General features: G+C 38.4%; 1 protein-coding gene across 11 annotated transcripts in view; it reads left to right on the top strand.

Moving 5' to 3' along the window:
- The window catches only part of plekha5 (pleckstrin homology domain containing, family A member 5), a 461,083-nt gene that overhangs the window by 150,775 nt on the left and 291,516 nt on the right, over positions 1–18,792 (top strand). Inside the window, exon 4 of one of the 11 annotated variants that reach the window (XM_039769760.1) lies at positions 1,734–3,801. The exons of the other annotated variants lie outside the window; for them this stretch is intronic. Coding sequence (XP_039625694.1) covers positions 1,734–1,752 — 19 coding nt within the window. The 3' untranslated portion in view covers positions 1,753–3,801. Of the gene's footprint in view, positions 1–1,733; positions 3,802–18,792 lie in introns of those variants that run through there. 11 annotated transcript variants of the gene reach the window in all.

An 18,792-nucleotide genomic window follows, 5' to 3' on the forward strand; every position in this document is an offset into this window, starting at 1 on the left:
TGACCCTGTAGTTAGGATATAGTGGGTTGGATGATGGATGGATAGTACATACCCTTTAATTTCTAATGACATGCTGTCAGCTACATTTTAATACTACCACATGTTGTACTTTACTCCAAACCTTTTTATTTTTCTGACACAGACTACTCGGTTAGTAGCTGGTGAAAGCAATTTAATGAAGATGATACTGGATATAATCTCTATGTAATCTTTATTAAACATAATGCCAGATATTGCCTTTCTCTTTGTAGCATTTTTGTAGCATGTGCCTACAAAAAGAAGCATTTATTTTTGTATATTTAAAGACAATTCACCCTGTGTTTTGCCTTATTTAAGCTATTAATGTTGCAACAAGAACCTATATTTAGTTTACACAATAAATATATCTGAGCATCAGAATACAAATAAAAGGAATCCTAATGGCGACCTATGAAGAGAAAAATAATTTGGTTCAGTACCAGTCCCTGAGGGACACCATGTTTAATTGCATGAGGGAATGAGGAAAAAACTAAGAAGGAAACCAATTGAAAACGGATCCTCATAGTTCAGTTACATTAATAGGTTTGTGTAGTAGAATATTATTGATATAAAGTGGCACTTAAATTATCAAAATGCATTGTGACTGCAGTATTCCTTGCATTGGAGAAAATTGGAATATCACAGACCCGGGTTTGCTTCCCGGATCCTCCCTGCGTGGAGTTTGCATGTTCTCCCCGTGTCTGCGTGGGTTTTCTCCAGGTACTCCGGTTTCCTCCCACAGTACAAAGACATGCAGGTTAGGTGCATTGGTGATTCTAAAATTGTCCCTAGTGTGTGCACCCTGTGGTGGGCTGGTGCCCTGCCCAGGGTTTGTTTCCTGCCTTGCACCCTGTGTTAGCTGGGATTGGCTCTAGCAGACCCCCGCAACCCTGTAGTTAGGATTTAGCGGGTTGGATAATGGATGGATATTCAGTATTAAGGCTGTTTCTGTACTATTGCTGGGAAGAAAGGCAGACTTAAATGCTACATTAACATTTTGTTTTATTAGATTAGTATATAAGTTGCAGTTTCCTATCGTAAAGATGCATAGGTAATATACCTACTATAAACACGTTTTCAACAAACTAGTCTGAAACTGGATTTAATAAGCATATAGTTGATTTTATTTTAGAAGTCAGCCATAAAATTTCTTGTGCTTGAATTCATTTAAGTTTACTAAGATAACAAGTATAAGGAATGGCATGATGTAATATAGTCTCACAAGATCTGGGAACCATAAGCTCTGTGTTTACTGTTATGTTATCAAGTTTTTTACAAAATACTTTTAGTAACCATTACTAGAAATATTAGTGGCATCATTAGTTTAATTTCATATTTTTTAGTTTAGCTATTATTAATGTTTTACAAGTAAATAAGACCATAATTTGTAGAGAATGTTCTACTGCTTGAAAGTTTCAGGCCATACCACTTTGTAGGTAACACTTCAATTTTCATAATTCTAATTGAAGACCACATGGTGATTATTAAAACATAAGTTCCTGCACCAACATAACCTTTGTTTTGAGAGGTGATCTATATTTTAGTCTCAGTTCACAGGCACTACAATAAGTCTTGAAATACTGCTGCTATTTAGTTGCCACTTTAGTTTGATTTTGAAGTTAGCAAATACAGTATTGCCAAAAGTAAGAGCAAACAGAGTATAAGTACCATAAAGCAATCAACATTGTTCTGATAATCTTCCTTGATGCCCCCAGCTGTGACCATCAGTGGTGATTCTTCAAGGTGGACAAGATCTGATGATTGGCAGCAACCCTCCAAGGATCATCTGGGTTTGCATCTCGAAGAGAGTAGGATGTGCAAGATTGGGTTGAGACGAAAAAAGTTTAAGAAACCCTGCTCAACATAGTCAACTAGCCACATCAAAGACCCCATGCTGTTAGAGTGGCTGTTTTATGCTATTCTAATAAAATATTCCAATTCACTCAAGCTTGGAGATACCAACCAAATATTTTACCAGGATTGAACAGATGCAGTCTAATATAAACTGTTTTTTTTTTCTCAATAACATTTTGGAAAGGGACCAGCTATAATTTAATTTTGACATTGAAGTCATGTACAGATGTATTTAAAGTACATTTGAAATACCTCAGAGTGCTGAAAACAGAGATCATTAATTTTTTCCAAGTATAATTAAGCTAACCTAAATATGAGAAATTATGGAAGCTACAAAGTGTTTTCTTGCATTGTTGGTTACTCACAACTAGAAAGACTAACATGGTAAATTATGGACTAATCAATTATGAGCACTTTATTGTCAACATGAACAAATTTGCTACTGAATGCTAAATAAATATTTTGGATCCAAATTGTGCTCTCTGTAGATGTGTACTTTTAAAATCAAACCAACAAAAATCATCTTATTACTCCAGATACTTTGTGATTTTCCTTTCATTTGATTGATTAGATATTCATTAATGCTTTTGTTAAATGACTGATGAAAGCTTATTACTAGTTAAGGTGCACGTTCTTGTAGTTTTGGGTTTTTTTTATAGGGAATTATTATAAGTGTAGTTGTCTATTAATATCTTCAGCTTCCTTAAAGAAACTAAACACTAGGTTTAGGGTAGTTAGGAATCTATAAAATGGCACTTCTGTACTGTATATCAGAAGGGAAACCAAGCAGATTTACTGTAATAATGCACAAATTCTACATAGCCAACAACTGTACATAGAATGTGAATCATGGACACCAACTCCAGAAGGCACCATTTCTGACTACAACACCCAAAATTGCGAAAATATTTGTTCATTTAACACATCTGATTTTGCTCATCATAGCATTGAATTAATAATGGATCATTGTTTACTCTTTTTGTGAAGCTTCATTTATATTACATCAATTGTCCTGAGTACACGGGGTTCAAACATTATATTGACCATCTTTGAAAGAGAAAGTATTGTTTTATACATCAGGTTTAAATTTTTCTGGTGAAGTTTCTTCAGAACAAATAACAATTATTAGCACCAAGAATTAGTTAAAAGAAACTGAAAACTGTGCATTGGACTTGTGTAACATCCGACACAACCTTTATCTGTATATTCAGATCATCTCTTTTATCTATTATATACATCAAGCAACCAAAAGGTATTTTAAATGCTCTAGAAAACAGTGCTTCATTTTGTATAATTACAGATTTGGTAAAATTTAATTTTGCTTATTTTTTGCTTTCACAAATATTGCAGACATTATCTTGTCACATATTCTGGGAACTTTGCTTGAAATGTTGAAGGAATATAAAATAAACAATTATCAAAAGTGTATATGACAGAACATGAAGAATATTGTTCTATTCTGAGAAGTCATCTGTAAACATTTTCTCCTACAGGTCACTGCTCATAGTCAGTTAACACACAGATGGGTGCTCAACAGCAGAAATAAAGAGAGTTTGCGGAAATGCATTCACAGAAAAAGGCATTTCAATTTTGTTGTTTCAGTATTGCAATGGAAATGTTTTACCTTTCACTTCATTTTGCATCACTGTCATTAAAAGGAGACAATGTTGACAGTTCAGGCATTTTAAGTGTTAAGTGTAAATGAAACTGAAAATACAATTGCTTGTGGAAAAATAAGCTTTGGCTTAACCTGTAGGGAGAGCTCTAAAAATCATGTTTTGTGCATAGCCTTTTTAGAACTATTTTATTTTGTGATATTAGTTCCTGTGAACAGCACTGTTTAAAATCAAGTTTTGTTAGTTGACAGTGAAAACCCATCAAAATTTACTGTTGAAATGAAAATAATAAAAACTACAAATAGTTCATAAAAAGAATGGGGTAGATCATATTTTTGTTTTCTGTGCAGAAATTCAAAGAAGAAGTTAAAATATATTCATAGTTTGTCTCCCATAAATGTATAGCAGCTTTCTCTGGTGAGCAATTAAAGGACGTTAATTAGGATGTTGACAATGTGATTGAAATGTAAATGAGTATTCAAGCTTACTTCAAAGTGCTTACGGAATGTCTTGAACCTTTTGGTTGAGAAAACAGCTATATTTAAGATTGCTCTGTACAGAGTCAAGTCATGTTGGGGAGCATGCACTGTGCATTGCAGTACCCACTACATGAGGAAACAGCTCGGGATCCCGGTTGGCAACCCCCCAGACAGACACACAGTCATGTCCCACCCTACGGAAATGACCCTTATCTGCCGCAGCCAGGTGTTACGTGGACAACCCCTTGGCCTGGTCCAGCCACTCGAGTCCCCAAGAATGAGGATCTTACGAGGTGCATCACCCTCAGGGAAACACGCCACATGGCTGTAGTGCCATAACTGACACTCTCTTACAGTGCAGGTAATGTGCCTCATTCAGTACTCCATGAGCAACCGCTTATTCGACACAAAGTCAAACAAACAGTACCCAAGGATTTTTCGGAGAGACACAGTTCCAAAGGAGTCCAGTCTTTGTCTCAGGTCACTGGATAGCGTCCATGTCTCGCAACCATATAGCAAGACAGGAAGCATGAGGACTCTAAAGACTTGGACCTTCGTCCTTTTGCATAGATATTGGTAGCGCCACACATCCCTTTCCAGCAATATCATGATCCCCCCATGCTCTCCCAATCCGTCTACTGACTTCATAGTAAGAGTCATCAGCGGTATGAATGTCACTGCCAAGGTAAGTAAACCTCTCAACAAGGTCAACACTCTCTCCGCAAACAGACACACTGCTGATGGCTGTGCCCAAGAGGTCATTAAAGACCTGGAAATTCGTTTTTATCCAGAACACAAGTCCAGACACTCGCTCATTCTCTTAGCTTAAATCTCGAAATGTCCACTTTAATCTCTTAGTTTATTTTGTCATTGAAGTAGACCGTTGTAAATGCCATCTTAAATCCTACCCAGTTGTTAATTGCTAATTAAATTTTTGATATTCCAGCTCTCTGCATGTTTAGAATCCCTAGATTTATACTTGATATCACTTTCATGATGAAATGCATTAAAGAACGTATGTTACATTTTACAATTAAGTTGATAACTTCATTTAAATAATGAGTACTGATAATAATTACACACATGAGGGTGGCATGGTGGCAGAGTGGTAGTGCTGCTGCCTCGCAGGGAGTCACGTCCCCTGTGTTCCCTGCCTGGAGTTTGCATGTTTTCCTGGTGGGTTTCCACAGTGTGCTCCAGTTTCCTTCAAAAGACATGAAGTTTTGGGGATTTGGTGATGCTAAAATGATGCTTGTGTGTGTTTGTGCGTATGTGCATTTGTGTTCACCTTGCAATGAGCTGAAGCCCAATCCAGGGATTGTTTCTACTTCGCCCCGGATGCTTGTTGAAATGGGCGCATCCCTGGATTGATGAATTTAATTATTAAACATCCATCATTTTCAGAGATATTGTGCCAAGGTGTCCTCAGAGTTAAATCGATGTTACAGACAATTCACAACATAGCGAAGCAGAACACGTTCTCACCGTGATGATATCTCACACTGTCACCTGGTGGAATCTTTCAGATTTACGTCAGGTACGTGCACAAGTATAAACAGTACAACACTTGAATAGCAGTAGCGTCCACTGGAGCACGCATTGCTTGAAGTATAAACCTAGCCTAATAGGAATGCAACATCATATTACACCACAAGATGACTAACTGTAGTGGTCATATTAATCAAGTTGTCAGTTATGCACAAGTGAAAAATGCTGATCAGTCAAAATTCTATACCAAGATGGTGCCCTATTGTATATCTAGAATGAGAACCTCCTTCATTAAATTACTTGTAATGTTGTAATACTGAAATAAAGCACTTAGCTGCCTTACAGATATGCATTCATCCTCCAAAAGAGTTTTAATTTTCCACTGTTAAAGTATCCATTTGGATGGAATAGTAAGATTATCAAGAAACCGGTTACTTCAAATTGTTTAAGAAAGGTTTTCAGGGTTGGGGGTTGATTTGTTTTCAATTCTATTTTTGTAAAAATTGATCTATTTGTATGGAATGATTACAATAAAATCAATAAAATGTAAAAAAAAAAAAAAAAGAAAGGTTTTGCTTTTTGGCAGTTGGTTGGTTTCTCTTTAGGCATGCAGTGGTTTTTAAATAAATGGAATGAATCTACAGGTAAAATTCCATTACAACGAGCTTCCAGGGACTGTTTGCAATCATTTCAATAGCTTCTTTCACTTTTTGAATCTCCTCCTGTCTATAGGTTATGCTGACGAGAATTTTTCTCAGCATTTCCTTTTGATAATACTCTTTCAGGGTGCAAATGATACCCAAATCCAGTGGCTGAAGCACTGCCATGCAATTGGGTGGGAGGACTTCAACGCGAACATTATCTAAATGTAGAAGCATGTTGTGGGCAGCACAGTTATCAATCAGAAGCCAAATCATCCTTTTCTTCTTCTTCATATTGTGAGGTTTCTGAACTCTTTTGGGATCCCACCCAACGGGAACAACATGCTGAAGTGCGTCCCGAAGCACAATTGTCGCGTCTATGGAAGTTTGTCCATTGCCGGGGCTGGGCAACAGCAGCCCCATAGTGCTGTAGTGAAGCGCCACAGTAGAAAATCATAAAAGATTGTGGTCGCACTATAATTTCCTGTCTTGCACCCAAAAACAGGAGGCTGAGTCTCAGTACTTTAGCAAAACCAGTTCTATTTAGCTTGAAACAGGAACAGCACGGTTATTTATTGTAGCGTTATCTGCCACTCTCCTATACAGTAATCCCTCCTCGATCGCGGGGGTTGCGTTCCAGAACCCCCCGCGATAGACGAAAATCCGTGAAGTAGAAACCATATGTTTGTGTAGTTATTTTTATATATTTTAAGCCCTTATAAACTCTCCCACACTGTTAACATTATTAGAGCCCTCTAGACATGAAATAACACCCTTTAGTCAAAAGTTTAAACTGTCCTCCATGACAAGAAAGAGATGACAGTTCTTTCTCACAATTAAAAGAATGCAAATAGATCTTCTTCTCTTCAGGAGCAGAGAATTTCAGAGCGAGAGAGAGAGCGCTCGCAAAGAAAAGCAAACAATCAAAAAATCTATATTTGTGCTTTTAAGTTTGCCGCAGTATTTTTTAGAGTAGCGTCCGTATCTTCTAAGCAAACAGCCTCTGTGCAAACAGCCCCTCTGCTCACATCTCCTCCGTCAGGCGCAGAGAACGTCAGAGAAAGAGAGCGAGATTAAAGCAACAATCAAAAAATCAATATGTGTGCTTTTGTGCTTTTAAATATGCCAGGCACCGCAATAAAGCGGCATTTTTTTAGAGGAGCGTCAGTATCTTTTAAGCAAACAGCCTCTGTGCAAACAGCCCCTCCGTCAGGCGCAGAGAATGTCAGAGATGGTGAGAGAGAGGCAGAGACAAGCAAACAATCAAGCTCCGCGCGGGATGCATATCTTATAGCATTGAGGAGTTAATATGTAATACATGCTCTGATTGGGTAGCTTCTAAGCCATCCGCCAATAGCGTCCCTTGTATGAAATCAGCAGGGCAAACAAACTGAGGAAGTGTGTAGCATAAATTAAAAGACCCATTGTCTGCAGATATCCGCGAACCAGCGAAAAATCTGTGATATATATTTAAATGTGCTTACATTTAAAATCCGCGATAGAGTGAAACCGCGAAAGTCGAAGCGCGATATAGCGAGGGATTACTGTACACAGATACAGCAGTCAGGCAGGTTAGTGGCCAAGTAATACAGTTCTCTCCATTTACAATGTTCCATGCATCACTTATCAAGATCTTTTCTGTTTGCTTTGGTGGCAAGCCACAGTGATCACACTTCAGGACAAGTTGTCCAGTTGGAGGAGGTCCCAAGAGAGTTTTGAAATTTCACATTTTCTTGAATGAGTGCCGCATTAATATGAATGTTTCTTGAACGAGTATAACTGAACCACATAAAAACGGCTTTTTCGACGTCTTTAAATACAGTAGTTCGTATACGTTTGCAACCAGAGATTTTTCTTCTTTTTTTGCTATGTCTTTCAAAAAAGTTGACAGTGTTGATGGCGAAATTCTGAATTCACTGGCAACATCTTTTTTTTCTTTTTGCTGCAATTTTTTTTTTTTCTCTAATATGAACTGTTTTCGTTTTTTCGTGTCTGCTGTTTCTATAGGAGGGTGACGATGAGTTAAATTCCAATGGATGTTTTTCAAATGTTGATGAACAATAAGCAAAAGGTTTCACTGAAAACCACTGAAAACAAAAACAGCAAAAAAAAAAAAAAAAGAGTGTGAGGAAAGTTCAAAGAAAGGAAAAAAAAATGTGCAATGTTTCTCCTTGGGGATTGTTGTGCACAACTGAGCTGAGACCACAGAACTAATTGCTCTGTGGATGAATCATTCAGGCTTTTCAAGGTCTTTTGGGAACTTCGTTGTAATGAAAGTATCTGCAGAATGTATTTCGTAGTAATGAGATTTCTATAGACTCATGTTATATGGGGAAACTGTCGGAACCATTAAAATACTTTGTTGTAATGAAAATTTAATTGTAAAGATATTTGTTGTAATGATATTTTACCTGTATTTTCTCTGCTTGCATTAATTTTAATGCAGGAAAAAAATACAAATTGGTTTACAGTGAGCATAATTACATTATTTTATTGTAGTCCTTGCCAAGGTAACTGTTTGCCATAAAGTACAGTACATGAAAGCTGAGGTTCATTTTTTCCTCTTGGCAGTTTAACAGTAAGTTATAAAATATGGGATTTGGTTTCTGGAAGTTGTATGTTGTGCATGCTGAATCATTGAATAGCATTAATAAATGCACATGTCTCATATAAGTTATCTTGCAACTGTTTTAATCAAAACTTATTTGCAAGCTGACAAATTAATATAAATACAAGAAAACTAACATTTAATGGAACTCTCATTCATTGGTCTCAAGATCCTATCTGTTTGAATAGGGAAGCTTGCCTTCTTGCTTACCTATAAAGTACCACCAAGCCCTTCCTCTCTCATCCCCAGTCTTGTTTTCTTCCCTCACAAACTGTCTCTTTGTCTTCCCATAAAAGTCCTTAGTCACATCCATTCAAGCTGTCAGTAGTAACCATTCTTTTCCAGTGGCAGCATTTGGGTACAACTACATCTAGTTTATACTGGCAAACCTACATCATTAATTTGTGTATAACCTGTGAATTTCCCCTTGGGATTAATAAAGTATCTATCGATCTATCAATCTATTGATCGATCGGGCCATTTCTCTTAAGCAGCTTCTAGGCAGTATAGTCCCATTCCTTACAGTTGGGGATTCTGAGTTGCCCCCTAACAGACCTTGACTTTGCAAATGACAACTTTTGTCCACTTTGCTTTAGGAAGTACTATATGTATACCATCTACAACCCTATCAACTCTTCCGTGGCTTTCATTTTTGTAGATGGTCAGACATTCCTGGCACCTGCTGTGTCACCTACTCTCTAGCATCCTTTGGGAACATTACTTGTTTCTTTCTGTTGTGCTTGTTTCTGTCCTGCATTGATTTTCCTGGATTGTTGTCATAGTGTACCTCCCAGTACAAACACAACAATATTCTTATTCCTTCAATGTAACATTTGTTTACTGCTGATTATCAGTAGTGTCATCTAAGGCCCTGCTCTCTATCATTTATTCCTGCATGGGAACATGTAGCCCATTGAGCAATCTGTCAGAGTAAATTTACGCTCCCACAGTGACTGGTCTGTTTTTATTTTTATTCAGTTCCTTACATTTTAAAGTCTAAGCTCTCTTTTTTGAATTAACAGACAAGCCCTTCCTCAAGAAATAAATTCCTAGTTGAGGAATGAAGTATACACAATATTTGCCCCTCATTTCCAGAATTGCATTCACTTTTTAAGTTGTATAATTAATGTTGGTTATATGGTGTTTAAAAGACTTCAAATAAGCTAGTGCCTGACCGATAATGATATTGATAGGAGGTCAGTAAAGATAACAGATTACTGATGCATATTGTACTGATATTGCTGGCTGATGTACTTAACAATAAGGTTTTCCTAGAAAAGAAAAAAAAAAACCTCAATAAAAAGAAAAACTGTGTAATAGAGCTGGGTTGTACCATTAGGTTTAACATCATCATTTCAAAGTGTCACTGATGTACAGTGCCATTGTCTATGCAGAGACAAGGTATGGAGTTGGTTGTTAATTAATTACAATTAGCTGCTCAACCCATGTCCTGTGAAAAACGCAGGATGCATTATAGAAAAAAAAATTAGCTTCATTCTGTTTCATCGTGGTTTGTTAGCAAATAATTTGCCTTATCTTAACATGCGTTCAAATGACATGCTGCCCAAAAAAACAAATGCCTCTGACCAAAGTAACACTAAATTACATTGCTTCGCCTAAATTACAAATAAAGACATACAAAACATTTATCAAGTTATATGCAAAATCTTACATCACAACACTCCACCCCAAAACAATGAATGTTTTGTACGATGTCTTTAAATTGTTTAAAGAGTCTGATGCATAACTTGTGCATTGATTGGCAGTATTTGCTCTCCCAGTGTTAAAAGTAGTCCGTGACTATTTGTCCATTACATATCTTCTTTATTTCAAAGACAATCTGAAGAACTTGGAAGCGCTACTGATGACTTGTATCTGCTCCGGATTGCAACTGTTTCTTTAGCTTTCTGCAGTCTTCATATGTCATCAGATCTAAACTAGCCCACTACAATTTAGTCTGTTGTGTGAATTCTTAATCTGTACTTGTTCTCTGCCTAACTGCTAATTAGACCCCTGTCCCAAACTATCTGTTTAAGCATATGCAGCTGTACAATTAACATCAAAATTTGAAAGGTAACATGCCACAGGTGCCAGTATAACCACTTCTGCCCAAGTGACAGCACATGCGCCATAGCAGAAACTGTTCACAAACCAACATTTGTGGCCCCTCTGCACACATTTGGGGTTGATTTAGTTGCCTCTTGTGCTTTCCTACCCATGGTGCAACTCTTGACTGCCATCAGCCTTTACCAGTATAGGCTGGCATCACCACCAGGAGACATAAAAGCTATGCAACTCTTATTATTTCCCCTGTAGGCCACCCCTAGAGTTGTTTGCTCACCATATGCGTACTTGTTGTGCTAAACACCTCGGTTCAGAATTGGCCCACTGGTCCTGTGTTTGTACCATAGCCGACAATCTCAGCAGGGCTTCCGTATTTTCCCAATTAGACTATACCTAAACATCGGAACCCATATGACTTGCAAATGTACCAGCTGCACCTGTTTTCCTGAAAAGTTCACCAATTTGCTCAGTATACCGCTCTTTAATAATAGTATTAATTATATTAATTATCCCACTTAATTAATTAATACCCAGAATGTATACTTTATGAGCCCAAAATGAATGCCCTTATTTTGGCATTCTTAACTGGTTTGTTCAGTTTCCACCCCTTGGAATATGAATTTGCTGCAGTATTAAATAAACCTTTCCTTTTAAACTATAGCTAATCTGACTTGCCTTATTATTGCATGACTTGTGGACTTGTTACTCACTTAAACCCCAGTAAGTGTCTTTTTCTTGCTGTCTCTTCAGTTCTTCTTCATGTCTTTATCTTTGCCTTTGCTTTTTGTCTTTGTTGTCTTTTCCTCTTTCTATTTTTTCATTCCGCTATGTAGGCAGGTCTGCAAAATGGAAGGTGACAAAGCAGTATCTGTCCATCTCATTTTATTTTGGTTTGCCAACCTGGTGCCAACACTCAAACTTTGCTTCTAGGCATTCATTGGAACAGTTTGATCACTATAGTAGAGCCACTCTGCTCTAATGTGCCAGTGGTAACCCAATCTCCTGCATGGATTTTACTCTGCTAATTGCCTTCACTATTTATTACCTGCACCAACCTAAAGTCCGTAAAACCTTACAATAGAAGTAGCACTATTGCAAAAGGCCAGAAAATTGAAACAGAAATAACTGTTTTCCCTTTCCTGTCTTCCTGCGCTACCCTTCTATTTTTTTTTCATTGCCTGTGTGTCCTTTTTTTTTTATTGTATGGTAACTGCTACTTGAAAGTGTGGGCGAAAACCTCTCCAGAATCCAAGTGCCAGATCCAGCATATCTCCTAAAACTGACCTGTGCTCTTTACTGGAGATTCATAGGCTGTCTTTTTAAACAACTGGTCAGTCAGGTTTCGAATTACTGAACCTAAGTGTGTGTACTTTTTAATTACTGCTGGCCCCAGCACAGCTGTTAGGACCCTCACACCCCTGTGCATTTCTGGCTTCCTGCCTGAGCTTGTAAAACTTCCTGCAGCATCATCTCCCATCCTTTGTTCTTTGGCTTGTCCTGATCCATTCAAACCAAATCCTAAACTGGCGCACTTTCTTTCCAACTCGGCCATTCTTGCACTAGCACATTCAGACCTTTCACACACAAGCACTCGAATTTCTTTTATTTCCACTGTTCCTTGTTTAAATTCCACACTTTCTTTACTCGGTATCCTTAAGCCAATATCCATTTCATGCCCTCTAGTCAACAATTGCCATTCACACTCACCAGCTCATCTGCCTTCTATCTGATTTCTTTGTCCTAAATCAAATTTCAGTGCAGCACTGGTTACCTTTCCTAACAGTGGTGAAATATATATCAGTGTAGCATGCTGTTTAAGTACTGGACAGAACTCAGAATTATCTGGAGATTGTGATGCAGTGGAAAATAATGGAACGAAACACCCATGGTGTTTTCCCTCCCTTTCATCCCTCTCCTTTTCCTTACACTCACATTCCCACTCTTTATCTGAGCACTCATCTGTTTCATGTAAGTCACCCACCCGTGTTTTAGGGTTCCAGTCCGATCTGGTTACTATTGCCCTAACTTTCACCTGCTAACACTTCACAATAATCACACCAACTGTTACATCTTTCAAAACTCTCACACAACATTCCATAACTTTCACTTTCATTCACTTTGCTGTTTTCTTCCTCATCATGATCTTCCTTATTTCCAATAATACAAGCTAGTAAACTTCTTATAACAGCAGCTGTCTTCTTTAAGCCTGATCTCTGTTTTCTTCCTTTTAATCCTTCCAGCCCCCTTCCATTTTGTGGCATGCTCAGCTCAGCTTCTGCTTTCTCTACCTGCACTGCAGGTTTCCTAGCTTTAGCCATTTTCCCTCTGCCACTCCACTGGAAGATGGCTGACTTTAAAATTAACTTAGAGTAAATTGTAGACTCAGAAATGCCTAATACAATTTGCCAAATTCGTTATGGGTTGACCTACTTTTGCCCCTGTAAGCAAACATACACATACGTACATAAAGATTCTAAACGAATAAGTACCGTATGAATGACGAATGCATGTTCCATCACTCCCTAGCACTTTAACCACTTAAATGGCGTATGAATTATGCATGCATCTTTCACCACTCCCAAGCACTTTAATTAGCGACTCACTACGACCAGCACTAACAAGCATGCGGGTGTCCTCATGACACACATGAAATCTCTACACTTTATTGGTTATAATCCATTCAGCAACCAAACAATGTTTTACTTCCACAGCATTTGTGCCCTAAAATTCACATACATAAAAAAACACATACATCAAAACAGTATTTGCAAACAGGGTGCAAAACATGGTTACCCCTAAAATTCTGCCAACTACGGCAATTGTTTTATCTTGCTAGAGTAATATATACACTCACCTAAACGATTATTAGGAAAACCATACTAATACGGTGTTTGACCCCCTTTAGCCTTCAGAACTGCCATAATTCTACGTGGCATTGATTCAACAAGGTGCTGAAAGCATTCTTTAGAAATGTTGGCCCATATTGATAGGATAGCATCTTGCAGTTGATGGAGATTTGTGGGATGCACATCCAGGGCATGAAGCTCCCATACCACCACATCCCAAAGATGCTCTATTGGGTTGAGATCTGGTGACTGTGGGGGCCATTTTAGTACAGTGAACTCATTGTCATGTTCAAGAAACCAATTTGAAATGATTCGAGCTTTGTGACATGGTGCATTATCCTTCTGGAAGTAGCCATCAGAGGATGGGTACATGGTGGTCATGAAGGGATGGACATGGTCAGAAACAATGCTCAGGTAGCCTGTGACATTTAAACGATGCCCAATTGGCACTAAGGGGCCTAAAGTGTGCCAAGAAAACATCCCCCACACCATTACACCACCACCACCAGCCTGCACAGTGGTAACAAGGCATGATGAATCCATGTTCTCATTGTTTACGCCAAATTCTGACTCTACCATTTGAATGTCTCAACAGAAATCGAGACTCATCAGACCAGGCAACATTTTTCCAGTCTTCAAATGTCCAATTTTGGTGAGATGTGCAAATTGTAGCCTCTTTTTCCTATTTGTAGTGGAGATGAGTGGTACCCGGTGGGGTCTTCTGTTGTTGTGGCTTCACAAATGCTTTGCTGCATACCTCGGTTACTTTGCTGCATACCTTGGTTGTAACGAGTGGTTATTTCAGACAAAGTTACTCTTCTATCAGCTTGAATCAGTCGGCCCATTCTCCTCTGACCTCTAGCATCAACAAGGCATTTTCGCCCACAGGACTACCGCATACTGGATGTTTTTCCCTTTTCACACCATTCTTTGTAAACCCTAGAAATGGTTGTGCGTGAAAATCCCAGTAACTGAGCAGATTGTGAAATACTCAGACCAGCCCATCTGGCACCAACAACCATGCCACGCTCAAAATTGCTTAAATCACCTTACTTTCCCATTCTGACATTCAATTTGGAGTTCAGGAGATTGTCTTGACCAGGACCACACCCCTAAATGCATTGAAGCAACTGCCATGTGATTGGTTGATTAGATAATTGCATTAATGAGAAATTGAACAGGTGTTCCTAATAATCCTTTAGGTGAGTGTATATATTGCTCTACTTTCCCCTATTGTATTATGAAATATGTAGCCTTAGAATGCCTAATCTCACAGACTTACCACTGTTTATAAGATACTAGCAAAATACCCGCGCTTCGCAGCAGCGAAGTACTGCCTTAAAATTTTTATCAAGAAGAAAATTAAACCTTTTTAAACTGAGGGAAAATATACCAATAATTATTTGTTTAGGATCTCTTTGTATACCACATTGTGAGTTCGGCCCTCCAGTTGTAATATGACCAAGCTCTGCTCTGAGCTTACTCTTGAGCATGCAACGTACAGTTGGCCATGTGAACAGTAATCTTGTTTCAAATCTCATAGCTTGGATTGCTGCTGTCATAATCGGTTTGAGTTTCATGGTTTGTTTCAATTAAACAACAGTATTTGTAGGACTTGTGTTGAAGAGATATTCGGCATCTGTCAAGCGTTGTAAGTATACAACCAGTTTCATCGATAACTTCACATCCAGCTTTTGAGAGTTTAAACATTCATGAACATCAAAGTGTCCACTACAGAAATCATCACCTGTCAATCTAAGATGTTTAAGAGGCATTGCCGGTTGTCCAAAGGTGTAAAATATTTGGCCATTTTGGTACACTTGAAAGCGACAACCGAACAATTCACGGCAGCCATCAACTCACATGCAGATGCATAGGTGAAGGGCTTAAGCATTTCACTCTTCTAGTGCTCCTGTGTAGAATAATTATCTCCTGTACCGTCATCAGTCCACACCTTGACCCTGTCCCAGTCATTCAATACATAAGACACAATGTTCCTCCGGATATCAAGAGTGAGCCTGATATGGCCGTGCAATATGTAACAAAAAGAATGGAAAAGGTAGGTGCCATCTCTGGGCATGGAAACCACTTGGTAAGTGACAGTTCTTTGATCGATGGTGATCACCTCGATAGACATGTTAATGGGGGTACGGTTGGAATGATAAAGGAAATGGGTACCTGAACAATGTAAAGTAAGTCTAAAATACCTACACAATAACTATAATCGTAATAAATGAACAATAAAACAGCGGAGAAGCCGTGGATTAAATAAAAAAGGCTGTAGTTATCAGCAGGGAGACGTGAATCCCATGGCGAAGCAAGGAAGGGAATGTAGAGACTGGAGCGACGGACAGCCTTATATAGGCAGGCAGCCAACAATATGGGAGGCGTTGGGATGGGGACCCAACGCCGCCTCACACGGTGACCGAGCTGCAGGTTATGGACGTATATGTGTACGTAAGTAGGATTCAGTTAGCGTTGGGAACCCGCGTACTAAATTTCTTGAAGATGGGCCCATAAGAAACAAAGACCGTTGAAAAGTTCAATATGGTGGCTGACAGTGGCATTATACCACCGAAATAAGTACCAAATTTCAGCCTTCTACCTACACGGGAAGTTGGAGAATTAGTAACATTGGAAACTTCAATATGACAGCTGACAGTGGCATCATACCACTGAAGTAAGTACGTATATCAGTTTTGGTTAGCGCAGGGAAGCCACCTACCAAATTTCGTGAAGATGGGGCCATAAATAAGAAAGTTGAACATGGCGAACGTTGTCAACCTTTATGACCATTACGCATAGAATTTTGAAATGAAACCTGCTTAACTTTTGTAAGCAAGCTGTAAGGAATGAGCCTGGAGAATTAGTGACGTTGGAAAGTTCAATATGGCGGCTGACAGTGGCATAATACCACCGAAATAAGTACGTACATCGATTTTGGTTAGCGCAGGGAAGTCGCCTACCAAATTTCTTGAAGATGAGGCCATAAATAAGAAAGTTGTCGACCGTTATCGACCATTATGACCGATACGTGTAGAATTTCAAAATGAAATCTTCTTAACTTTTGTAAGTAAGCTGTAAGGAATAAGCCTGCCAAATTTCAGCCTTCTACCTATACGGGAAGTTGGAGAATTAGTGATGAGTGAGTTAGTGAGTGAGGGCTTTGCCTTTTATTAGTATAGACTAGCAAAATACCTGCGCTTCGCAGCGGAGAAGTAATGTGTTAAAGAAGTAATGAAAAAGAAAAGGAAACATTTTAATAATAACTTAACATGACTGACAATGTAATTGTTTTGTCATTGTCATGAGTGTTGCTGGCACATATATATATATATATATATATATATATATATATATATATATATATATATATATATATATATATATATATATATATATATATATATATATATATATATATATATACTAATAAAAGGCAAAGCCCTCACTCACTCACTTATCACTAATTCTCCAACTTCCCGTGTGGGTGGAAGGCTGAAATTTGGCAGGTTCATTCCTTACAGCTTCCTTACAAAAGTTGGGCAGGTTTTATATCGAAATTCTACGCGTAATGGTCATAACTGGAAGCAGTTTTTCTCCATTTATTGTTATCCACAGATAAAAAGCAACAGTTCCAAAGAGCGCTGAACAAAAACTGAATTACACAATTGAAAAGGCAGCAAAAATATGAAGCGTCTGATACATACAAGCATATTCATAAATGCAGCTACTGTGGAAACAAAGCACACGGTGGAAAAAGTCAATGTCCCGCTAAAGGAAGACAAAAAAACCTGTGCATGCAGTGTGTCAGGTCTCAGATAAAGAAGAAGACGAGCTGTTTATTGATGCAGTAAGAAACGAATCGATGAATGAAACCTGTCATCTTTACAACGATTGACAAACACGGAATGTAACTTGAACACAACACATCCTACAAATACGAACCTGATTGAAAGAAATAATGATAATCAAATCCTTGATGACAGCAACACTCAGTAACACTCACAAAACAAATACTGTATTTTGACAGTCATGTTACGTTATTTTTAAAATGTTCCCTTTTCTTTTTCTAGCTTTTTTAACACACTACTTCTCCGCTGCGATACGCAGGTGTATATATATATATATATATATATATATATATATATATATATATATATATCCCTATCTGCATACTCGAATAATGGATACTTTATTCGCCATCAATGATTGTTTTGGTAAAGCCATACTCAGTGTATTCATTAGATGAACGGTAAAAAGTAAGAGCGAGGGAGGATGACTTATTGAGGCATGCAGGCTGTAGTCGCGTCAACTCTATCTGAATTGCGCGATCATATTTGAAAAATATATCTTTTCAAGTTCTATTTAGTCCATATGTGTCAAACTCAAGGGCCGCGTGCCGGCGTGTAATTATATCCGCCCGTGAGATCATTTTATTAACTGTATTATTGTTATTAATGGCCCGGGTATATGAAGCGCTGGTAACACAATAAACTACAGATCCCATAATGCAGCGCTTCAGCTGCCTTGCCGAACACTTACTGCGTTAATCAAGTGTAGCTTATGATGCTGCAAGTTATTGCGAAGCTAGCTCACACGATGCTGAAGAGAAAAGTTGATTCTGAAAATAGAGCCTTTAAAACCGATGGGAGGCTGAGTATATGTTTACTGAACCCGTGTGTATCATTTGTGGAGCTAATGTGGCTGTAATAACAGAATTTAATCTATGAGACAAAACATCAGGGCAACCTGAATGCAATGCAGAAGATACAGAAAGCAGAAGAATTAAATAAGAATCTGACACTTCAGCGGACGTTTTTACCCGTGCACAATCACAAAGTGATTTCAAGTGAAGGTGCTTTTATGGGAGACACAAATGCAGCAGTGCACTTTGCCCCACTTTCCCTGTTGCCAAGTAATGTTAAACCAAGTCGTCACTACGGTGTTCCCAAATACGCACTTTGCTGATAAACTGAGCGCACTGAGTTTGCACGGCGCTTTGGTGACTTTGAAGAACAAAAAGTCCGTCTACATGCGGCTCGAACCTTGTGCATGTTTGGTAGCACATATCTGTGTGAGAAGCTCTTCTCAGTGATAAAGACTAACAAAACAGCACACGGGAGTCGCCTCACTGATGAGCACCTGCAATCCATCCTGAGAATCTCCACAACACAG

The sequence above is a fragment of the Polypterus senegalus genome, chromosome 11 (assembly GCF_016835505.1).
Source record: "Polypterus senegalus isolate Bchr_013 chromosome 11, ASM1683550v1, whole genome shotgun sequence".
Taxonomy (NCBI): domain Eukaryota; kingdom Metazoa; phylum Chordata; class Cladistia; order Polypteriformes; family Polypteridae; genus Polypterus; species Polypterus senegalus.